At 41.4% G+C, this 26,008-nt stretch overlaps 1 protein-coding gene across 1 annotated transcript in view; it reads right to left on the reverse strand.

The window, feature by feature from the left end:
• Positions 1–380: 380 nt before the first annotated feature.
• LOC119264774 (E3 ubiquitin-protein ligase TRIM69-like) overlaps positions 381–26,008 on the reverse strand; it is a 57,351-nt gene continuing 31,723 nt past the window's right edge. Inside the window, exons 12-13 of the mRNA XM_037543598.1 lie at positions 24,982–25,028; positions 381–2,919 (exon numbers count right to left, since the gene is read on the reverse strand). Of these exons, the coding sequence (XP_037399495.1) occupies positions 2,396–2,919; positions 24,982–25,028 (571 nt within the window). The 3' untranslated portion in view covers positions 381–2,395. The remainder of the gene's footprint in view (positions 2,920–24,981; positions 25,029–26,008) is intronic.

Below are 26,008 nucleotides of genomic sequence, written 5' to 3' on the forward strand. Positions count from 1 at the left end.
CTTAAAGAGGGGTGCCAATAATTGTGGAGGGCAGTGTATATATTAACCCGCTAGCTGTGAAACAACTCACTAGTCATAGTGCATTAGCTCCACACTAACCTGCTAGCTGTGAAATAGCGTGTTAGCTCTATGCTAACCTGCTAGCTGTGAAGTAGCATGTTAGCTCTATGCTAACCTGCTAGGTTTGAAGTTACGTGTTAGCTCCATGCTAACCTGCTAGCTGTGAAATGGTTTGTAAGCTCTATGCTAACCTGCTAGGTTTGAAGTTACGTGTTAGCTCCATGCTAACCTGCTAGCCTGTATTTACCCTGAAAGGTGTGTAGTTTCACTTTCAGCTCAGTCGGTTTCGTCTGTGCAGCTGTAAATAAATCAGACGCGACTTTATCAGCACTTTATTTTATTAAATGATCATAATTCTGGGAGTTTAATCAGTTCTTTATTGTAGATCTTCCACTGGTTCTGAACATCGTCTCCATCTGAATCTCCAAACCAGAGAAACACAGACTGAACTGCTTTATAAATGAGGCACAGCACAGCCAATCAGAACACAGCTCATTTACATATATCAGTCTTAAAGGCACAGAAACGAATACAGACGGTTTCATTATAAATGTAACGGAGAACTATAAGTTGTATAAGATTATATAATGAAATAAGACTAGTGTAGCCAACTACGCCACTCTGGGAATTGCACCCAGGGAATTTTGAGTGAAGGACACAGTAAGACTAAGATTTCCCAAACAAAAGTTTATTTAATCAAAATCAAATTTAAATCAAACTTGATAGATAGATAGATACACACACACACACACACACACACACACACACACACACACACACACACACACACACACACACACCACAACTACAAAAATAAGCATTTAATATTAACAGCAACAACAAAGTAATACTAGATTGATCAAACTAGGAAGTTTATTAATACTACAATTATTAAAAATAATATAATTAACATTAAAATCTTTTGGCTGCCAGCTGATTCAATAAAATACAATACAAACAAAAAAGCCTGTAGGGCAGAGACTCACCAGGGGAGGCAGACCACCTTCAGCAACACCAAACATCTCAACACAAGTCACCCGTGCAAAGAGAAGCAAACCAAAATACACAAACTCCCAAAAGTAAAGTGAACACAAAATAAGCCACGCCCCCTGGAGCTCTCAGCACCTACAGTACAATCAACCCAACTCAACACCCAAAAGAAAAGAACAGGAGACAACGGCTGCAGTGCCGCTCGGCTAGAGAGTTACTGGGCTTAATCTTAGGCCCCGCCAAAAAATGGCTTGAACTACACAAAGCTGTTACACTGAATGCACCAAGTGCACAAAACAAGCGCACTAGTATTTCTCAGCAGCCAAATCCCCCAGAAAAAGAGGATAACACAAGGCGATGGCAACCCACAGCAGATTAACAGGATAGCTGCAGCTTAGGCTGTGATAGGCTAACATACAGCTGCTCTGACGTTCAGTTAGTTCTTAAAACGGTCACTAGGGGGCGCCCCAGTCCCCCCAAACACATTCATCACACAGAACAGCCAAAAGAACAAACATTAAAACACCAGCCGCCGCTCAATAATGCGAGTGCCCGACGGCCTAATGACCGCTAAACGATCAGCGACGCTTTAAACGCGGGCGCCGGGAGTTTCAAGGCTCCGTGAGGCGAAACGGCGGCTTATCCCCGGATACAGGCCGCTTATAGCGCTTATACAGCGGGCGCGTCGGCCGGCACCACATTCACTGGCCCCACTGATGACCATAAACAAACAGGAGCTGCAGCGCTGCTGGATCAAAGCCAAGAGCTTCAGCAGACGCGACTTACTCACGGAATGAATGACGCGCCGCAGAGAAGCCTCCTGATTGGCCAAGCGCCGTCGGCCCCAGCAGGTGAGGAACAAACCAAACAACACGCTGAAGATACAAGCAGCGCCATGAAGCTCCCGACGCTCCAGACACACCTGCACGTTTACCTGAATGCTGGAGCGCGCGAGGCTCAGGCAAGGACGGTTGAACGGAGGCCAGTGGCGATAAACACCACACACACACACACACACACACACACACACACACACACACACACACACACACACACACACCTCAGAGCACAGCAGTGACCTGGAGGGGGAGGGGGGAACCAAAGGCAGAGACCATGAATACAATCCCAGCACATTAGGAAGCGGCAATATTAAACTGCTACTACCACCATTACTAACAATAATAATAACAATAATAATAACAATAATAATAATAATAATAATAATAATAATAAGCCACATAAAGAATGAAGATAAAAATGATGTAAAAATGAATCTTTACACTGTTTTACACATAAAACCCCACAAACCTGATATTTTTATGGTTTGTGTTTCACTCAGGAGATTTTATTTTAAACACACTGAGGAGTCGTAATAAATATAAAACCCAGCGCAGAGCGGTTCAGTGAATGTGGTGCTGAACGTGTGAAGGTGCGTCAGTGTTTGATCATCAGAGACGCTGTAGAAGGACAGAGAGCCGGCCGGACAGTCCACATACACTCCTACTCTCTTACTGGACGGTCGAGCAGAGAGTTTAGTCTCGTTCTTATTGTGACGGACAGAGTAACTGTTATTAGAGCAGCTCAGACTCCAGGACTTTTCATTCAGTCCAAACACACAGTCACCACTGCCTCCTTTCCTCCTGATTGATTTATATGTTACTGCTATATAAACACCTCCGCTCCACTGAGCCTCCCAGTAACAGCGTCCAGTCAGACTCTCTCTACACAGAACCTGACAACAGTAATCAAATCTCTCTGGATGATCAGGATAGAAGTGGGGAACTATCACATTCTTCACCTTCCTGTTCCCGTCAGACAGAGAGAGACGACTGTTCACTGTGTTTGGATCCAGAGTGAAGTCACAGGAATCTGCACACAGGAAGAGACATTAGAGAGAGAGAGAGAGAGAGAGAGAGAGAGAGAGAGAGAGAGAGAGAGAGAGAGAGAGAGAGAGTGAGAGAGACAGGGAGAGAGAGAGAGAGAGAGAGAGAGTGTGAGTGTGAGTGTGAGTGTGTGTTCGCGCGCGCGAGAGAATGAGAGTGAGTGTGTGTTCGCGCGCGAGAGAATGAGAGTGAGTGTGTGTTCGCGCGCGCGAGAAAATGAGAATGTGTGTGTGTTCGCGTGCGCGCGAGAGAGTGTGTGTGTGTTCGCGAGGGAGAGTGTGTGATCGCGTGCGCGCGCGAGAGAGAGAGAGTGTGCGTCTGTGTGAGTGTGTGTGAGTGTGTGTTCGCGTGCGCGAGAGAATGTGTGTGTGTGTGTTCGCGAGGGAAAGTGTGTGTTCGCGTGCGCGCGCGAGAGAATGTGTGTGTGATCGCGTGCGCGCGCGCGAGAGAGAGAGCGTGCGTCTGTTGGAGTGTGTGTGTGTGTATATGTGTGTGTGTGTGAGTGTAAGAGCGCGGGTGTTGGTTTGTGTAGTTTTGTAAGGACCTCTCACAGCCCCGGTTCTGGACTGCTTTGCTTGGGGGGGCAGTAAAACCTAATGAGGGGGCATGTTGATTGTCATGTTTTTGAAGCCTGAAATATATTCAAGGCTTGATTTGTGCATGAATGATGACAGCCAAGCTATTGATACTGGCTTAAAGTGATGTATGAGGTAAAGAAATAAAAACTTAAACCCCAATGATTAAAAAATACATGTTGATTATGTAAAAGGAGAAAAAAGATGATCTAATTGTATTTCATTTTAATACGCCCCCTTAATTAAATTGCCATTACTAATAGAACAACTCTATTTCTTGAAAGGCTTTAATACAAATTTAAGTCAAAGCTGACAAATGTACCTACACACACACTGAGAATACTCAAACGTGGAAATAGGAATGAGTGAGAATATTTAGATTATTGGGAAATTAAAATATAAAGAAAACAAAAGAATACAAATTCTATAAAAAAAAGGGGGGGGGGGTATTCGTCACATTTCTATTTTGAAAAAGAAAAAAATATGAAAGTACATAAAATAAGGAAAATTCTTATCTACTGCACTTTAATGGTAAAAAATCTGGTAAAGTACTGAAGTTTTTATTGATGTTATGAAACGTACTGGTACAATGCAGTATTTATGCACAGTATAACAAATTATGTAAAGACTATAAGTGCAAATGAACAACAGTAATCATATTTTCATTGAACACAACTATAAACCTATATATTGTGGCTGTAACACTCCTGCCTTGCAACGAGAAGGTCATGTAAAAATAATGCCAAGTTAAAAATAACGTAACCAAACAAACTATATACAAAAAATGAAATCTCTATATGCACAGTGTGGATACAGTTATCTAAAACCTTTAGCTGAGCCTAAAGTTGCTGTAGGGGCTCTAATATGGCCAGATCAAGAAAAGAGCCATCGTGAGGGAGGAGACCATTAACAGCTGTCATCAAATCCAGATTTCTTCTACAAAATCTGTTCTTCATTTCATCAATGGCTCTGTCTAAAATTTCCAGAAGCGACCTCCTCAAAGATTGATTTGGTGTATGACATGAGTCACCAGGTCTGTGCCCTACACTGGAAAGCACCACGCTGTCAGTCAACTGTGTGTTCATAGTCCTTTTCCGCTTTGAAGGTGGACTCTCTGACATAGCCAGATCATTCAGGGATTCATCAGTACGTAGATCTTTTAAAGCACTCAGAGATGCACAGATGACCTCCCCAGCCTTACACAGGTCTACAGAATTGGCTTGCAAGATTGAATTGGCGGCTTCAAAATGGCAAGAACTTTTAAAAGGAACTTTCCAATTTCAAAGAAATGATGTTTTCTCATCTGCACTAAGAGCCCTGATGCCTCTGTGCATAAATCAACAGGTGCATCAGAATCTTCAGACACATCAGACAGAACTTTAAAAATGACCTCTTCATTCTGCACTAAGCAATTTGTCACATCAAAATGACTGGTCCACCGGATCTCTAGAAGCTTTTTGAGAGGGGGGGTGTCATAACGCCGAACCACATAATGTCGCTGGAAAAATGAATGAAGTGTGCTAGAAAGTGCAAAAAAGGATTTAGCACGTGAATCTGCTTGCATTGCATGGACCACTGTGAGATGTAGCTGGTGATTATAACAGTGAATGTAGGGAATTTCTCTACCAAGTTTTCTTTGAAGCAGTGTCTGCACTCCACCTTTCAACCCACTCATTACAGCTGCTCCATCATAGCACTGACTTATGATGTGATCAGAACAGTAACCTCCATCAGAGAGATGCTTTAGTATTTGATCAGTTATGTATTCAGCATCTAGCTGATCTAAGTCAAGTAAGCCAATAAGATGCTCTTCTGGAACAGAATTACAGATGAACCTGATCATTAGGGAAAGGTTCTCTACATTACACCTGTCTCGGGTTCCATCACTCTTTATACAAAAGCCTGCTGTGTCTGCATTGTCATATTTGTGTTTAATCTCAATCAAAACCATCTTTGCTAGCGTGTCAATGATCTCATTTTGCTCATCTTTCCATGTATATTTTGCATTCTGAGGAATATGTTTTGCTATATCTGCCAATTTAGGGTCTTTGGTTAAAGTATATTCAAAAAGCTTGATGAAAAGTCCAGCTGATATGTCGTCATTTTGACTCGACTCCTGGGTACCACAAAAAGGCCGTTCATTTACAGCCAAAAACCGAACCACATCCGCTATGCTTCGAACATAGTAGCGGTTTTTCTCTGTCTGGGTTGGACCCAATAGACCAGTGATGGTGTCACCTCTTGACTCTCTCTGTTTCTTTTCTGCCCACAAAGCCAAGCTCGTACATGACTCTGACTGGATGCGTGCTTCTGAAAGCCTTTATCATTGTCAAGTGCCGCTTTCCAGTTTGTATAGCCGTGCTTTGTGAATGCTAAATCTCTCTCATTTTACCCTCAAATATTCGACACGGAAAGCAAAAGCATGCGTCACTTCTTACAGAACACTCAAGCCATGGCCTGGACCGATACCAGCTCGGATTAAAAGCCCGTGCTGTGTGGCCAAAAGTTCGCTCTGAAAAGCATTTAATACTGGCTGTGATGGCGAGGAAGCGTTTAAACCATGAGCCGCGACGGCTCGCGCGGGGGAAGAGCACAGTCAGCTAACGCTGGTGGTGTTTGACATGGTGTGGAGGAGCCCTCGGGTGTGACACTCACACGGTCAGTTGATTGTTTTTAGATCAAAAAACGATGCATTGTAAGTGTTTCTACAGTTTATATTTATTAAATGAAAAATGCACAGAAAGACATCAATAAACTTAAACCTGTGCTAGGAGAACCAAGTTAGCCTAACCGCTAACGGCTAATAAAATACTTTAAGCAACACCTGTGTAAGAGGAAAGTAACATTAAAGCAACGAAAAACCACAGTTAAGCAAATATTACCATGACGACGTCAGTTTAAACTCAGAAGAGTGTTTACCAGTATACCTGCCTCTCGCTCACACTAACAGAACATACACTGCCCAACTGAACTGTTTGGGGCAGTCTGCCCATTTTTATATGACTCAAAGAGCCAATCAGGAATAAGCAAGGAAATATCTTCACGCTGTAAAGCAAAATGCATTTTTGTGATTGGTTCAGAGATCATTTTAAAAATAGCCGTTGCTTGCATTGTGCTTGGGGGGGGGGCAAAGACAATTTGGGGGGTGCAATGGTTGTTTAATATTCATATTTAACTGGCTGTGTTTATTGATGTGTTTGAGGTTAATGTGGTCTGATGTGGTCAGCATGTTCTCGGTTTTCTCTCATAGGCTGTGGCGTATTCAGCCGTGTCCATTCTGATAAGGGAGGTTTTCTTCTGGATCACAGAGGAAACTAAGAACTGAACATGAACCTGAAAGGAGACAGAAAACGTGTCCTGATGCCCTGAAAGTGGTCATGTCTGAGTTTCATTACAGTGGAAAGGTTTTCAGTATGAATGATATTACTCTCTCATTTAGCTGGACACTGGGCAGCCACTTCATTCAGTCCACCTCCTACTTTCTGCACTCAGGGTAACAAAGTATCAGAGGAACAGATGGACTGCAGTCTGTAACTGTAGAACTACAGAGAGAAACTATCTGGTCAGTGGAGCTGATAAAGTGGACAGTGAGTGTAGAAACAAGCAGGTGGACTTAATGAAGTGTCCGGTCAGTGTAATGTGTGAGGACAGGCTGATGTGCTCATTTTAAACGGTTTCCACGGTTTATCTGCTATAAGGAGCTTTAATATGGAGATGCAGGGAATTTAAAGATGAACATTCACTGTGAATGAAAACAAGATTAACTGATGTTTTCATTTCTAGTCTTTTTCTGAAACTTCCACATTGATCCTCATGATCATATATTTACAGAGAGCAAATGAGAAAGACCAACTACAACCACAAGAACAGCGTCTGATGCAGCCAGTCAGATCACGGTTGGAACCACGTTCTGGATTTTATTCCTGTTTCTGGAACGTTGCTGAGACAGATGTGTTTCAGCCTTTACTGCTTTGAATGAAGCCCAATACAGTGTTCTGCTTAATCAGCACATCCTGGCATCGTACCACACAGTCATGTCTGTGTTGGTGTATAAAGTGCCAGTAAACCATCTTTGTCCTTCTAACACAGCGTAATGACCTCATTCCTGTACTGTTAAATCAGCGTCCTGGTGGAGCAGGTACGACCTTATGAACCACATTCTTACTGCAGGCGGGAAATTTTCAACATGTCCCTAAATACGAGCGTCAGGTCAGGTTGATGTGTCCAGAGTTTAAGTTGGTCTAGAAGAATCTGAAGTGATATGTTTAAACATTTCCAGCTTCTCTTTAGAGCAAAGGGAAAGGTGGTCCCTGTAAACACGTTCTAACTGGTTTGATACGGAATGTCCCCATAAGACTTAAAAACCTGCGTGTGTGTGAGTGTGTGTCCTGCAGCGGATCGGCGGCGTCCTGAGACGGTGACCTGAGATGAGCTAACAGCTAATGTTAGCAGCCATTTAGACACAGTAATAGTGGTTTATAAGCTGGGTGAATCTTCAGAATGTGATAAAAGCCTGAAACAGCATGTTTCTCTCATCACTCACAGTTTATACTCCACACAGCTGGACGGCTGGATGTGCAGAGCTGATAAATGTGGCTGGACTCTACGCTCAGGTTATGTTTCTTGTGTGTTTGTGTTTTGTGCTGCCTTCTTTAAACTATACAGGTGGGCTCATAATTAGAAACGCTGGAGTGGTGTTTCCATAGTTAGCAGAGCTGGACTAAGACTAGGTCACTCATTCTACGAGTAAATAAAGCTGAGCTGAACAGCTGAAGGCCTAAAGGTGCTCTGCAGATTTAAAACATTGACCAGGGCAGCGTTTAGAGTAACACCTGTTCATGATCTATATGTGAGGTCTAGACTGACGTTTTAATAAAGTGATGTTTTAATTACATTCGGTAACATTTATACTACAAAAATCAACAGTGGCATTAAAACAGTGTTTGGTTCTTTTACTCGTGTGACGTTTTACACACCTTGTAGATTTTAATATGAACACCAGCTTCATTCCGTCTGTAACTAATAATAATAAATGAATTGGTTTGATCAGATAAACACCACTGAGGTGGAGGAGCTTAACTCAGAGGCTTCATAGGAGTTCAGCACTGTCACTGTTACACTAAGAATGAGGTGAGAATAAATGTTCAGAGAATCTGTTTGAGAAAACGTCGCCTTATTTTCATTTCATTTATCTTTTCTCTGACGTCTTTTAGGCTGCGGTGTATTTACAAAAGTAAATATGGAGAAAGGAAGTTTTATTCTGGAGTATGAAGGACGCAGATCACAGGAGGAGATTCAGACTCTTGAGGAGCGAGATTTCAAACACTGTGGGGAAACTGAGCTCTCAGATTTTATAAAGTAGATTAATAAAAATTCAGTTCTTTTCTTTCACTTTCACTGGGCACTTGGTAAACGACGGTTCAGATCCCAGTTAAAAAACAATGAGTAAATTGTAGTAAATGGTAAAAACACCTGTGTCTGTTCAGTAGATGTGACTAATGTCTAGTTTATGAGAACCTGGTTGGGTTTATAAGAGCTGAACGTGGCACTGGTTAGACTTTATTTGTAGTCAGTCAGTGATCTGCTAGCTTAGCTGATCTTTGCCTGGTTGAATTTAAGACTTTATTTAATATTTTCTACAGGACTAATGTTGATGTTCTCTATACACTGATTTTTTTCTTTTATCACTCTAGATAAATGAAGACGTGAATCAAACGAGAACTACAGTTTCTTCAAAAAACGTCACACGTCATGACCATCTGGAGACCGACATCCCGGTAAATAAATATTTGACCCTTTGAAGTCTGTTCCTAATTAGATAAAGCTCAGTATTGAGTCCTGCTGTGTAGGACTGAGGCTGTTGTGAGGGGGATGTTTTTGTACAGGTGACTCCAGGCGGCTTTATAAGAACAGGGTTTGGTTTGTGAGGATTTGGTACAGAAATCAGTGCCGTGTCCTGAAGCACTAATACTGTGATTATTACAGTGCTCGTAACACTTTGAGGGTTATTCAGATATCACTTGATATTCATTGTGTTTAAACTGCGCTCTGCATGACCTACATATGATCAGTCGGCGAGGAGTTTGTGTTTGAGTGACGTATTCAGAGTTTTTCTGTAGACAGACTCAGTAATTATTGTGACAGTAGATGAAGTAGATAAAGCTCAGTGTTGGTTCCTGCTGTGTAGGACTGAGGCTGTTGTGAGGGGGATGTTTTCTATACCTGACTTAATGCTGCTTTATAAAAACAGGGTTTGGTTTGTAGCGACTGAACTTCAGGACACTGTCTACACTGAAAGCAGCTCAAACAAAGGCGGAGATAGAAAAGTAAAATAAAAGATAATCTGAAAACTAAAAACACTTCCTCTGTAATTATGAGAGGAAGATCAGCTTTAGGTTTCACTTCTTTGATCTTTGAGGAACAAACACTTTTTATGGCTTGGAGCTGTTTCTTATTGAAGCCTTCTTTTGGGGCTTTTAAGTAGTTTTGGGGCAGTTTCTCTTGTTTTTCCAGCCCTCTTTCTTTTTGTGTTCTTTTCTTATTTTTTCTTTTTGTTTAAACACTCACCTGGGCTAAGTACCATTCTGGTCACTCCTCTACAAAGGTGGGACAAAGGGCTGCTGTTTGCCACGGCCTTAAGTAGAGGAGTCCACAGGTGTGCCAGGTTGGGCCTAATCAGCCTGAGGGCTTGTGGGAATCGGAGTTCCCTGTGCTTGTGGCGCCTCGCTGTTGTTGCCCTCTGCTGATATCCGGCGGCCGGTGGCCAGTCTGAGCCCCTACACATAATACTTAGTATCCAGATCACATCCACAAACTTTATCATTATTTATTATTGATTATTTTATCATTATTTATTATTTACTGTTACTTTATCATTATTTATTACTCACTGTTACTTTATCATTATTTATTACTCACTGTTACTTTATCATTATTTATTATTTCTTAGGATTCTTAATATATATTGATGGAGCTCAGTCTTTCTGTATGGTGATGGTCTCACTGTCTCTATAGAAATCAACTCTGTAATCATATCAAACAACTGAAACCTGGACTGACAGATGATCTAAACCCCAACCTGCAGGCTGAGGAGCTCCCATTTGAACATGGCAGCTGCATTTTGTGTTTATTTGTGTGTCTTTATCTTTATTAAAACTAGTTGGATTATCTGAAACATTTAAATGAGACAAATGAACAAAAATAGAAGAAATCGAGTGAGGGGCAAATAATTTTTCACAGCACTGTGAGACAAAAGAGTAACTGGAGATTTCAAATAATGTAAAATGCAGATGTTGCACCACTGCATGGATTAATTCAATTCCATCAGCAGTGCTGACAGATAAAAATAAATGAAATAATCAATAATCAACCAAATACCTCAGTCGATCCATCGTGTACCAAGATGATCAATACCGGCTAAAGTCTGTTTATTTGTAGTCGTTTCCATTTTAATGACGCCTTTAAAACATCTTAATTAAAGTGAAGCGTGTTGGAGCTAAACGTCCAGTGCAGTGTCTGTCAGCTGAAATGATCCATGTTGATGCTCCATAGAAACCAGCCGGACTGTAGATCAGCTGCTGACGGATTCACTCAGGAGGCTTATTCGTATTGGGACACAGCCGATTTGGAGTTCACACAGATAATAATAGCCTCCTTTATCGTTATTAAATTAAACATGAGCTCTTAATGAGGTTTCATTTCTAATTAATGCAGAATCTGCACTGTGTATTTATTTATTTATTTGTGGAATCTGATGTATTTTTCCACAATTCCTGTTTTTTTATCCCTGTTTTCTCCCCTGATAAACTACCTGTTAATGCACTGGATGTTAATGCATATGGAGCCTGTGTAGTGGAGCACCTTCTGTTTGTGTTTTTCTATGTGGGCTGCGTCAGTAATTAGGATGGGAGCAGGCATATATACAAACACCTTTGGGTCCTGGTGGCAGGTTTTGGTTCATTGCTGCTAGGCTAAGTCGATGGGTGTCTTGGTGCCGGCGTTCCGTGTTGTTGGAACTGCGGGTTCAGTCTCGACTACGTTGATCCAAGTAGCCTGGAGAATCAGCAAAGTCAGCACCAACTGTAGCGTCCAGTTTACAGCGCTGGCCTTAGTACCCCAGACTGACTACAGCGTACACCCTGGGCCAGCTGCTGCTCTCTTAGCACTTTAATTATTCAGTTTTTATGAGTTTTAATTGAGATTTAAATTAAATTTAGTGTGTTGTGAGCCACTGGCCAGAGTGGGTGCATTGTTTTGGTTATTATAGTTATTATTTAGTTATTATATAACTAAAGCAATGCACAACTACACTGTTATCCGATTTATTATTATAGTTGCGTACATGTAATGTTTTTTCCAAAAGTAGTGGGATTAAGAATTAAATCACTCCACAAACACATAATCCTAAATTTATTGTAATGATTAATTTGCATGTACAGCCAAAAGTCTGATCCAAGCTCCAAGTAAACAGGCATCAAAAACACAGGTCACCTTTTGTAGTTTGAAATACTTTGGTTGCAACACTATAAACCGTTCCATGCATGACTTTAACTAACAGCCATCCGCACTCTTCCATATGTATTTATTTCATCCCTCGTTCCTTGTATCGACTTCCATAGTATCCGCTGCGCAACTATCCTGCGTTTCCTTCAGGAAAGGCACAGTTCTAGTATGGGGGCACTTTTATGTTGAAGCTAGGTTGTGGGGGCGGCCATCTTGGCGGGCTATTTCAGTCCCGCGAGAGTCCGCTAAAATATCGTTTGGTGTCGTTGGGTTTTGGTTGGACGCAGGCGGCAACAAGTAGCGCGTTTAATGGGCTAATTTGGAGAATTATAGCCCTGCTTTGCAGTTTAAGCGAGTGGTTGGTAAATAGGCTTCTGTGACCGTGGTATAGCGGGGATGAGTGCCGGCAGTAGAATTGAGTCCGGAGGGCGTTTAAGAGCTGGTGGAACGCAATAAGGGGGGCCGGGCGGCGGAGCTAGTGATGATAGCCACTGTTCTATACTGGTTTTTATAGGGCCCGTTAAATTCGTTTTAGGCCCTTAATTCCTGATCTTTTAGCTATACTCTCGGCTATATTGCCTTCTATACTGCTCTAGGATGCTATAGTGGTACAACCTGATCTTAACGCTGTAGTTTATATAACCCAGTGTGACCTTATGTATTACTTCCTACTACAAGTGGAAAGCCCTGTTAAGGGGTGAGGGGCCTAAGATCAACGCCAGTAGCCAAGCTAAATACTAGTTAGGTTGCTCCCCCCTTCTTCTCTGAGAGGGTGGCCTTAGTGTGATATATCTGTGTAATTCAAATTCACCTCAGTAGTGTTTTTTTTTTTTTTTTTAATTTTGATGTGGGGTTTCTTTTTTTTGTTTTGTGTGTATAATTCATTTTTCTGAAACTTTTGTTTGTTTTTTTTTTGCAGATGTCTTGACTTATTTTGGTTACTATGTGAGTGAAGTTGGGGTGATCTGGTCATACTGAGAGGATTTTGTGGTTGCTGGAGATTGTACCCACTGCGACCTTTCCTCCTACTTGAAGATTGTTTAGCAGTAATCTTACTATTGATTGGAAATAGCTTTTTATGGTGAGGAAGTATTGTTGTTCAAATTTTTAACCTTTTACCTTGAATGTGGAACTACTAAAATAAACTCACAGAACGGTCTGTCTCCTTTGATGGGTTGATTCTTCATTTGCATCATACTCAATGGAACTGTGTCCTTTAGTTTGATACTGTGTGGGATCACTAAAGTAAGAGTAAAGTTTGGATTGTGGGGTATATTGTTGGGTCTAATTCTGTATTTGGGGTCCCCTCACTAATCAGGGAGTGGCGTAGTCAAATTGCCCTAAATGGTGAGTTACGGCCACACTACTATTATTTTTCCTTTAGTTATAGTCCAGTCTGCGTGGGGTTAAGTCTAGTCCAGGGAGTTTGGGAGGAATGTTTGGGGATGGACTGCAGTGTTCACTTGAATGGTAGAAGTTTGCAGTGCAGTGAGCTTGGAGTGATTAAGTGATACTTTTTTGATCCCACAACCGGGGAAATTCCACCTCTGCATTTAACCCATCCATGAAGTGAAACACCACAAACACACTAGTGAACACGCACACTAGGGGGCAGTGAGCACACTTGCCCAGAGCGGTGGGCAGCCCGGGGAGCAGTTGGGGGTTAGGTGTCTTGCTCAAGGACACCTCAGTCATGGACTGTCGGCCCTGGGGATCGAACCAGCAACCTTCCGGTCACAAGGCCAGAGCCCTAACCTCCAGCCCACGACTGCCCCCTAAAGGTGTTGCAGGTGTTGATTAGCAGGTGTTGCTGGATTGGTGTTTTTTTCCTTTTTCTTTTTCGTTAAATCGATTCACGCGTCATTGAGAAAATGATCTTCCGTCATTGTCCCCCTTTACTCTAAGTACAGTTAAGCCCAGAAATATTTGCACAGTGACAAGTTTTGGTATTTTAGCCGTTTACCAAAACATATTCAAGATACAGTTGTATAATCAACATAAGATTAAAGTGCAGACGCTCAGTTTTAATTTGAGGGTATTCACATCCTAACTGGAGGAAGGGTTTAGGAATTACAGCTCTTTAATATGTAGCTGCCTCTTTTTCAGGGTCCAAAGGTAATTGGACAACTATCTCAAAAGCTATTTTGTGGACTGCATGGGCTGTTACTTCATTAATCCATCCTCACTTAGGCAAGTAAAAGGTCTGGAGTTGATTCCAGGCATTTGCATTTGGAAGCAGAGGGTTCACCACAAGGTGCAAACCACTAATCAGCCTCAAAAATAGAAAGGCCAGATTAGACTTTACCAGAAAACGTCTAAAGAAACCTGGAACTTCTGGAACAGCCTTCTTTGGACAGATGAAACTAAGATCCATCTCTACCAGAATGATGGGAAGAAGAAAGTATGGAGAAGGCTGGAACGGCTTATGATCCAAAGCACACCACATCGTCTGTAAAACATGGTGGAAGCAGTGTGATGGCATGGACATGCATGGCTTCCAATGGCACTGGGTCACCAGTGTTTACTGATGATGTGTCAGAAGACAGAAGCAGCCGGATGAATTCTGATGTCTACAGGGATAAACTTTCTGCTCAGACTTAACCAAATGCAGCAAGGTTGATTAGACGTCGCTTCACAGTGCAGATGGACAATGAGCCAAAACTTACTGTGAAAGAAGCCCAGGAGTTTTTTAAGGCGAAGAAGTGGAATATTCTGCAACGGCTGAGTCAATCACCAGATCTCAACCCATTCGACCAAAGTATTAAAAATAGTAAAGTAAATTTGTCCAATTACTTTTGAGAAATTACTTTGCAGATAAATGGCTACAATTCCTAAACGTTTCATAGGATATTTTTGTGCAACCCCTTGAATTAAACCTAAAAATCTAAACTTCAGTTGCTTCTTGTTTCATTTCAAATCCAATGTGGTGGCATGCAGACCCCAAATCATGAAGATTGTGTCACTGTCCAAATATTTATGGGTCTACCGGTATAAACCAGGGGTGGTGTAGTCTGGTACACCATAATGGGCTGCCACATATAAGTGTAACTTTATATTTCTGATTGGGCCAAAGTCAAAATATGAGTAATAAACATCTGTAGAGGTTAGCATAAATGCTAATACCCTTAAAGACAATGCTAGCTAGCTTACTTTACTTTTTGGACTCTTTACAAAATAATCTACAAATAGTAGTTGGCTCAATAATATATGGCTGTAGTTTAGATTCTGGGGCAGTCTGTGAACGTGTAATAGTGCAAACATGAAGCTGAAGTTGGGTTCTTCTTCACCAGCTTCTCCTTCAAATTTTCCGTTCCACCTTAAATGACACCACAGTTACATTCTGATGCCTGTGTAAATGTGCATCATTTAAGGTGGACTGGAACATCTGGACAAGAAGCCACCATCAGCTGATTGTTCTCGTGTTCTTTGTGTTTCTCTAGTGTAAATGATGATCTGTTGTTTGTCTCCATGTTTAGGTATAAAGGGAATAAATACATTGCTGCTGTTGAGTCTGGTGCAGCTGGCTAACGGAAACGGCAGCAACCAGACAAGCAGCACGGCAGGAAGGAGTGATGCTGTAAACACGACCGTGCAGAGGTTCATTTGTAGAAGGCTGTGTCTCTTAATCCAGCTCCCCAGAGCTCCTGATCCAGCTAATGAAGGGCTCCATAATCAGCTAATGAGCTGGATCAGGGCTGTTCTCTTAAGGAATACCTGAAACTGTACAGAGCTTCCAAGTTGGGAATATGTGTGACGTCACACCAGGTGATGTGGTTGTAGCCTAAGGAGACTTTAAAAATGCTCTGATCTCAACAGAACGGTTTACTGGCTCTTAAAGCACATCCATCAACATTACTTTAGAAATGACCGCAGCTACTTATTTACATTTAAATAAAAACCCTATTGGAGTTTCGGAAAATAATGTCCCAGTTACCTATTATCCTGCCTAACGTTACCTTAATAGACACATGCTGAAGTGTGGAACACTGAAATTATTCATTTGACTTGCTGACTAAGCAGGTCAATAAACAACAACATGTTCATGCAGTTTGATGATGCGGCGGAGATTCACCCCGATCAGTGATGCCCTGCAGCACATCACAACATCCAGACTAAACAGAGGAACTGGAGACAGAATTCCTCAGTTTTCAGAAAGGTGTCTGTATCCAAATGGGGTTAAATAGTGTTATGGCAGTGAACAGTGGCATGTTTTCCATATTCATCAGACACTATTCACACAGTTCAATTAGGACTGGATGACTGGAGTTAGAATCTATATGATGTTAAACGGCCTGGAGGGTCTTCACTGGCAGGGGCTCCAGTAAAAACATCATTTAAGCTGTTAGACAGTCAGAATACAGTCAGACTCAGCGCAGCAATGTGGTCCTGGTCTCAGTTGGGTGATGAAAACAGACAAGCTGCTAAATGCTGTGACTACACATACAAACACAGTTGGGACTGTGAGACTGTCAGAACTGATCGTCCTGTTTTATAGCCATAAAGTGTTTTACTCTGTTTTACTTTAAAATGTTTAGAAACTAAAGAAACAGTTCACTGAAAAATCACATTCATCCAGTTTCCCACTCACAAGCCTCACGACCCAAAACCTGTTTGGTGTCTGAAGTTTGCTTCAGGACTGGGGCAGTCGTGGGCTGGAGGTTAGGGAGCTGGCCCTGTGACCGGAAGGTTGCCGGTTCGATCCCCAGGGCCGACAGTCCATGACTGAGGTGTCCTTGAGCAAGACACCTAACCCCCAACTGCTCCCCGGGCGCCGTGGATAGGGCTGCCCACCGCTCCGGGCAAGTGTGCTCACTGCCCCCTAGTGTGTGTGTTCACTAATGTGTATGTGGTGTTTTACTTCATGGATGGGTTAAATGCAGAGATGGAATTTCCCCGGTTGTGGGATCAAAAAAGTATCACTTATCACTTTAGCTTTAGCACTGGAGCTACGAGGCTAATTTAACTTTAGCTACATTAGCTTTGTAGCTCTAATACTAAAACTTCTACTAAAAGTTCAGACACCAAACCTGTCTCAGCTCATAAGCTGTGTAGATGTTCTTCTGCTGTATAAAGGAGCGTTCAGCCTCTTTAACTCCCTCAAGCTCACGTTTCAGTAGTCTGAACAATAAGCTCCACATTATCAGTCCGCACGTTTAAGAGCACCATATGTTATCACAGCTGACCAATCAGTAGCAAGGAGGTCTCTCTACTCACTCATCCAACCAGGAGGAACGGTGGGCTTTGGCTGTTTTCACCTGGAGCTGAACACACTTTACACACAGACCACCAGACTGACCGTGAGAAACTCTTATTCTGGCTTCTTTCTCTTTCTGTTTGCTTTAATGGGGTCTAGAATTGATGCTGCAAAGCAGGATGGGTCTTTAGGAGAACTGGTCAGTGATGACCAAACAAAGGAATGAATATGTGCAGATGATTCACCACACCTGTGTTTGTGGGTCAGGACAGTCAACCAGGTGAGGAGATGACGTGCGACTCAGGTTTGTAAAATAAAGGTTTTTATCCTCAAATTACTGTCAGAGGCGTTTTTGAGCTTTAAGTCCTGAACGTCATCTTCAGTGTTACAAATGAAGTGATATGTTTATATGATATGATTAAGTTAAATGGAAATGTTTAGCCACACAACAGTTTCTAGAATTTATAGAGTATTTTAAGATTTTCTTTACAGCTGTAGCTTCATAACATTAGCACTAACTCTTACAGGAGCTACAGAAATGGAGCATAAAGGTCTTGGATTAAACATCTGAATGTCGTGTTGTTTTACAAACATATATATACAGTTAGGCTGATACTTTAACTCACTGATCTGCATATTCCAGCACACTATGGAAGTTACTGTGTACTGAGCAGGTGATCATTCTTAGGATTGGTGATTTTAGCTCCTGAGTTAATGCTGTGCAGGCCATGGAGTCTCCTGGTAGCCTTTGTAATGCTTGTGCTAAACCTTCAAAAATAAACTGGCTTTACAAAATAATCCCTGTAGACATTCACACACCAGCCACTTCAGTAAGCCCACTGACTTGTTTCTACACTCTGTCCGTTTTATCAGCTCCACTGACCGTATAGTTTCCCTCTGTAGCTCTACAGTTACAGACTGTAGTCCATCTGTTTCTCTGATACTTTGCTTTCCTGTTCCTCAGTGGTCAGGACCCCCATGGACCCTCACAGAGCAGGTACTAACATTGCAGTAACACTGACATGATGGTGGTGTGTTAGTGTGTGTTGCGCTGGTCTGAGTGAATCAGACACAGCAGTGCTGCTGGAGTTTTTAACACCTTAGTGTCGCTGCTGGACTGAGAATAGTCCACCAACCCAAAATATCCAGCCAATAGCGTGCTGTGGGCAGCGTGCTGTGGGCAGCGTCCTGTGGGCAGCGTCCTGTGACCACTGATGAAGGACTAGAGGATGACCAGCACAAACTGTGCAGCAGCAAATGAGCTGTCGTCTCTGACTTTACATCTACAAGGTGGACCGACAAGGCAGGAGTGTCTAATAGAGTGGACAGTGAGTGGACACTGTGTTTAAAAACACACTCCAGCGACACTGCTGTGTCTGATCCACTCACACCAGCGTAACACACACTAACACACCACCACCCTGTCAGTGTCACTGACCCACCACCCAAATAATACCTGCTCTGTGGGGGTCCTGACCACTGAAGAACTGGCTAATTCTAGAAGTCTGTAATTAGTCTTACCATAATCTACAGAGTGCACCTATATGGTAAGATGAGCTGATAAAATGGACAGTGAGTGTAGAAACAAGGAGAAGGGCCGAATGAAGTGGTCAGTTTATAACATATATATATATATATATATATATATATATATAAATATAACAATTTAAAGGACAAAAAGTCTGTGAAGCACTAGATGAGCCAACACTGGAGTCAGACAGTGCAGCGTTATATGTTGAGGAGGACTCATGATTTTGTACACAGGGACTTTTACCTCCATGATAGGAAAGTAAAGGTTGAAATATTTAGTTAATATCTAGTTAATATTAAACTAGGACTTAGTATTAACTAGTTCTGTGCTGGTCTGAGAAATTAGTGCTTAGAGAAAGTTGTTCAGCAATGTTTGGTTGAATGTCATCTCAGTGTTGGGAAAACAGTGAACTGGTCTAAATCTGTTTATGATAATGACATTTGCATGAATACTTGGTTCACTGGCTGAGGTACCAGTTTCTGAACACTCAAATCACTGTTTGACTGCATGCATTTCATTACAGGAAGAAAATATATAAAAATAACAATTCTGTGAATGTGATGTATTAATGTGAGTGTTTACATGGATTTGTATTATAGTGTTAAACTTTGCTGCTCTGAAACACGAGCACATTAACATGTGTTGTTAACTAAGTTTACTACTCTGGCTGATTCTTCCAGAAACAATGAAAAAATATTTTTCTCTGACAAGCTGACTGTTGTCACATCATCCACTGAGCAGAAAACATGATGAGTCCTCATCAGTATCCAGTGTACTGGTCAGCTGTGATGTTAACTCATTAGTAAATTTGAAGAGTCTCTGTTACTTTGCTACACAGAAACTCTAAGATTTATTTGGCTGTTTATAAATAATAAAAATACAAGTTTATTCTTTTGTGCGCTGCAAGATTTTGGGCTCCATATTTTTTGAGAATCCTAACACCAGAATTGTCACCTAACAAGTAATCATACAGTCCAGCGCTGTCATCTAGTAAGTAATCATACAGTCCAGTGCTGTCACCTAATAAGTAATCATACAGTTCAGTGCTGTCACCTAATAAGTAATCATACAGTTCAGTGCTGTCACCTAATAAGTAATCATACAGTCCAGCGTTGTCACCTAATAAGTAAGCATACAGTCCAGCGCTGACACCTAATAAGTAATCATACAGTTCAGTGCTGTCAGCTAATAAGTAATCATACAGTTCAGTGCTGTCACCTAATAAGTAAGCATACAGTCCAGCGCTGTCACCTAATAAGTAATCATACAGTTCAGCGCTGTCAGCTAATAAGTAATCATACAGTTCAGCGCTGTCAGCTAATAAGTAATCATACAGTTCAGTGCTGTCAGCTAATAAGTAATCATACAGTTCAGCGCTGTCACCTAATAAGTAATCATACAGTCCAGCGCTGTCACCTAATAAGTAATCATACAGTTCAGTGCTGTCAGCAAATAAGTAATCATACAGTCCAGCGCTGTCACCTAATAAGTAAGCATACAGTCCAGCGCTGTCACCTAATAAGTAATCATACAGTTCAGTGCTGTCAGCTAATAAGTAATCATACAGTCCAGCGCTGTCACCTAATAAGTAATCATACAGTCCAGCGCTGTCACGTAATAAGTAATCATACAGTCCAGCGTTGTTACCTAATAAGGAATCATACAGTCCAGCGCTGTCACCTAATGAGTAATCATATAGTCCAGCGCTGTCAGCTAATAAGTAAGCATACAGTCCAGCGCTGTCAGCTAATAAGTAATCATACAGTCCAGCGCTGTCAGCTACTAAGTAATCATACAGTCCAGCACTGTCAGCTACTAAGTAATCATACAGTCCATCGCTGTCACGTGATAAGTAATCATACAGTCCAGCGTTGTTACCTAATAAGTAATCATACAGTCCAGCGCTGTCACCTAATGAGTAATCATACAGTCCATCGCTGTCAGCTAATGAGTAATCATACAGTCCAGCGCTGTCAGCTAATAAGTAATTATACAGTCCAGCGCTGTCACCTAATAAGTAAGCATACAGTCCAGCGCTGTCAGCTAATAAGTAATCATACAGTCCAGCACTGTCAGCTACTAAGTAATCATACAGTCCAGCGCTGTCAGCTACTAAGTAATCATACAGTCCAGCGCTGTCAGCTACTCAGTAATCATACAGTCCATCGCTGTCACGTAATAAGTAATCATACAGTCCAGCGTTGTTACCTAATAAGTAATCATACAGTCCAGCGCTGTCACCTAATGAGTAATCATACAGTCCATCGCTGTCAGCTAATGAGTAATCATACAGTCCAGCGCTGTCAGCTAATAAGTAATTATACACTCCAGGGCTGTCACCTAATAAGTAATCATAGAGTCCAGCGCTGTCACCTAATGAGTAATCATACAATCCATTGCTGTCAGCTAATAAGTAATCATACAGTCCATCGCTGTCACGTAATAAGTAATCATACTGTCCAGCGTTGTTACCTAATAAGTAATCATACAGTCCAGCGCTGTCACCTAATGAGTAATCATACAGTCCATCGCTGTCAGCTAATGAGTAATCATACAGTCCAGCGCTGTCAGCTAATAAGTAAGCATACAGTCCAGCGCTGTCAGCTAATAAGTAATCATAGAGTCCAGCGCTGTCACCTAATGAGTAATCATACAATCCATTGCTGTCAGCTAATAAGTAATCATACAGTCCAGCGCTGTCAGCTACTAAGTAATCCTACAGTCCATCGCTGTCACGTAATAAGTAATCATACAGTTCAGCGCTGTCAGCTACTAAGTAATCATACTGTCCAGCGCTGTCAGCTAATGAGTAATCATACAGTCCAGCGCTGTCAGCTACTAAGTAATCATACAGTCCAGCGCTGTCACGTAATAAGTAATCATACAGTCCAGCGCTGTCACCTAATAAGTAATCATAGAGTCCAGCGCTGTCACCTAATGAGTAATCATACAATCCATTGCTGTCAGCTAATAAGTAATCATACAGTCCAGCGCTGTCAGCTACTAAGTAATCATACAGTCCATCCCTGTCACGTAATAAGTAATCATACTGTCCAGCGTTGTTACCTAATAAGTAATCATACAGTCCAGCGCTGTCACCTAATGAGTAATTATACAGTCCATCGCTGTCAGCTAATGAGTAATCATACAGTCCAGCGCTGTCAGCTAATAAGTAAGCATACAGTCCAGCGCTGTCAGCTAATAAGTAATCATAGAGTCCAGCGCTGTCACCTAATGAGTAATCATACAATCCATTGCTGTCAGCTAATAAGTAATCATACAGTCCAGCGCTGTCAGCTACTAAGTAATCATACAGTCCATCGCTGTCACGTAATAAGTAATCATACAGTCCAGCGCTGTCAGCTACTAAGTAATCATACAGTCCAGCGCTGTCAGCTAATGAGTAATCATACAGTCCAGCGCTGTCAGCTAATAAGTAATCATACAGTCCAGCGCTGTCACGTAATAAGTAATCATACAGTCCAGCGCTGTCACCTAATAAGTAAGCATACAGTCCAGCGCTGTCAGCTAATAAGTAATCATACAGTCCAGCGCTGTCAGCTACTAAGTAATCATACAGTCCATCGCTGTCACGTAATAAGTAATCATACAGTCCAGCGCTGTCACCTAATAAGTAAGCATACAGTCCAGCGCTGTCAGCTAATAAGTAATTATACAGTCCAGCGCGGTCACCTAATAAGTAAGCATACAGTCCAGCGCTGTCAGCTAATAAGTAATCATACAGTCCAGCACTGTCAGCTACTAAGTAATCATACAGTCCAGCGCTGTCAGCTACTAAGTAATCATACAGTCCAGCGCTGTCAGCTACTAAGTAATCATACAGTCCATCGCTGTCACGTAATAAGTAATCATACAGTCCAGCGTTGTTACCTAATAAGTAATCATACAGTCCAGTGCTGTCACCTAATGAGTAATCATATAGTCCAGCGCTGTCAGCTAATAAGTAAGCATACAGTCCAGCGCTGTCACCTAATAAGTAATCATACAGTCCAGCGCTGTCAGCTAATAAGTAATCATACAGTCCAGCGCTGTCACCTAATAAGTAATCATACAGTCCAGCGCTGTCACCTAATGAGTAATCATACAGTCCATCGCTGTCAGCTACTAAGTAATCATACAGTCCAGCGCTGTCAGCTACTAAGTAATCATACAGTCCAGCGCTGTCAGCTAATAAGTAATCATACAGTCCAGCGCTGTCAGCTACTAAGTAATCATACAGTCCATCGCTGTCACGTAATAAGTAATCATACAGTCCATCGCTGTCACGTAATAAGTAATCATACAGTCCAGCGTTGTTACCTAATAAGTAATCATACAGTCCAGCGCTGTCACCTAATGAGTAATCATATAGTCCAGCGCTGTCAGCTAATAAGTAATCATACAGTCCAGCGCTGTCAGCTAATAAGTAATCATACAGTCCAGCGCTGTCACCTAATAAGTAATCATACAGTCCAGCGCTGTCACCTAATGAGTAATCATACAATCCATCGCTGTCAGCTAATGAGTAAGCATACAGTCCAGCACTGTCAGCTACTAAGTAATCATACAGTCCAGCGCTGTCAGCTACTAAGTAATCATACAGTCCAGCGCTGTCACCTAATAAGTAATCATACAGTCCAGTGCTGTTACCTAATAAGTAATCATACAGTCCAGCACTGTCACCTAATAAGTAATCATACAGTCCAGTGCTGTTACCTAATAAGTAATCATACAGTCCAGCGCTGTCACCTAATGAGTAATCATACATTCCAGCGCTGTCACCTAATGAGTAATCATACAGTCCAGCGTTGTCACCTAATAAGTAATCATACAGTCCAGCGCTGTCACCTAATAAGTAATCATACAGTCCAGCGCTGTCACCTAATGAGTAATCATACATTCCAGCGCTGTCACCTAATGAGTAATCATACAGCCCAGCGCTGTCACCTAATAAGTAATCATACAGTCCAGCGCTGTCACCTAATGAGTAATCATACATTCCAGCGCTGTCATCTAATGAGTAATCATACAGTCCAGCGCTGTCACCTAATGAGTAATCATACATTCCAGCGCTGTCACCTAATGAGTAATCATACAGTCCAGCGCTGTCACCTAATGAGTAATCATACAGTCCAGCGCTGTCACCTAATGAGTAATCATACATTAATTTCAGTTGATGTCTGTTTATTATTTTGATTTTATTATTATTGTGATTTCCTTCTCTGTGGTTAACAGTGTGTTTATTAACTGTTACTCCCATATCAAATTAGTCAGAATACAGATTCCTAATACATGCACTTGTTCAATGTTCTGGAAGCACTGATTGAAAACCACATCGTGATGTAATTTATCGCTCTATCATTCTATCATTGTATCGTCCAGCCTTTACACACATTCAGCAACACACAACCACTTCAGTGTCACGGCTGTGCTGAGAATGATCGATTATGGTGATCAATCTATGAATAATCATCTATAATGACTGATTAATCTATGGTGGTCCCGTTTCACTGTTCACCGTTTATTATGTTGTTCCATGTGTAACATAATGATTTTATGGTGTAAACTACTGGATAAACATACCAGCCAACTCCTCACTGATGTTTCACATTTTAAAACCTCAAGTCTGTGAACAGAAAAGGGGTCAGAGCTGATCCTTTGATCTAAGGGATCATGAGTGTCTTTATAAAGAAAGGTAATTAATTTAAAATGAATCTGATTAAGAATATCTGAACATCAGAGGAAGTCACTGATTAAAGTGAAACTTTCAGAGACCTGATAAATTCCTTATTCACTCTCTATAACGCCTTGTTACGCAGCGTCACGGCGCATCATTCATACACCTGATTATTATTTAAGTACTGGAGTTTTTCTGTTCCTGTCCTTTATTTAACGGTCAGAACGGTGTGTGTGGTCAGTTTATCATGTCCTTACCGTGTGGTCTGAACAGGAGCATCGTGTGTTTTTATCCCCTGATATTTAAACTGGAAAATGTCCTGACTGGACTGTGAAAGTTCAGACGTCTTAAAGACGGTAGAAAATAAAATATCAGCTGATGAACTTAATATATGAACTTTCTGTAACACAGACCTGTTTTCATCTCTAGATCTCTCAGAAAGGAGATCCAGTGTTGTAGGATTATGTCACGATTTTCACAGAAACAAGTGTGTGTGCGTGCGAGTATGTGTGTGTGTGTGTGTGTGTGTGTGTGTGTGTGTGTGTGTGTGTGTGTGTGTATGTACTTACATTTCTTCAGTCCTGCTCTGATTCTGTTTTCACCTCTATGTTCCAATCTGGACACACACACACACACACACACACACATTATTATATTAATATACCCATTTAAATATAGTTGAAACTTTAATAATCTTCTCTGGGATCTTTATTTTTGCTGCATGAGGCGAGAAAGTGGTGTGTGTTTCTGTTCTGAGCTGCTCTGATTACAGAGTCGATCTACTCTGGACTCCAGTGTTTCTCATGGAGCCATTTTTCTACATTATGATCTCTGAGTCTCTACATTATTAAGGTCTTTCTTTCTTTGGGATCTTTATTCTAATCTGGTCAGTAATCTGTAATCTAGTTTATGAACTGATGAAGTTTCATTCAGCCAGTTATTGATTTATTGTTTTTGGTGTGTTTTGTGGATCATTCTAAGTTGTGTTGGTGAGAGAGTTAACTAGGCTGTGACCGAGGGGTTCTGTTTACCTATGAGGGGTCAGATAAGAACATTATATTTTCTATTATATAAGAATAGTATATTAATAGTATATTAATATTTTTGTTATTTTTGAACAGATAAAAATGTTTCATTGAATAAACCATACAAACATATTCATATAATTTTATACAGAACAAATTTGAGGTTTGAGTCAATGACCATGTTGAAAGGGTCTAGTACATCTAGTAGCTTTCTAGTACATGAGTGGAAGTGTGAAAGACCAGATACAGACTAAAAACTGTACAAGGCCTAAAATAACCAAACGCACAGATCTGTAAATGTATTAGAGTAAAAGATTACAGTGAATATCTGATCAGTCATGCAGTGAGAACTGTTCTACTTTGGAATATAAACAACAGTGAGGCTGTATGAATGATAACAGGTTTATTAGTGATGATGAACAACACTGCTGCTATTTGGAGGTGAACTTTTCTTCTTCCTCATACTGTTTTGTCCCCAAATCACATCACAGTTTTCAAGATATCGACGCCTTTCCAACTCAGGAATGTTCAGTCTGATTGGGAATGATCTGCTTGTATACAGTTTATTGAT

Source organism: Pygocentrus nattereri, chromosome 12 (assembly GCF_015220715.1).
Source record: "Pygocentrus nattereri isolate fPygNat1 chromosome 12, fPygNat1.pri, whole genome shotgun sequence".
In the NCBI taxonomy this organism is placed as follows: Eukaryota; Metazoa; Chordata; class Actinopteri; order Characiformes; family Serrasalmidae; genus Pygocentrus; species Pygocentrus nattereri.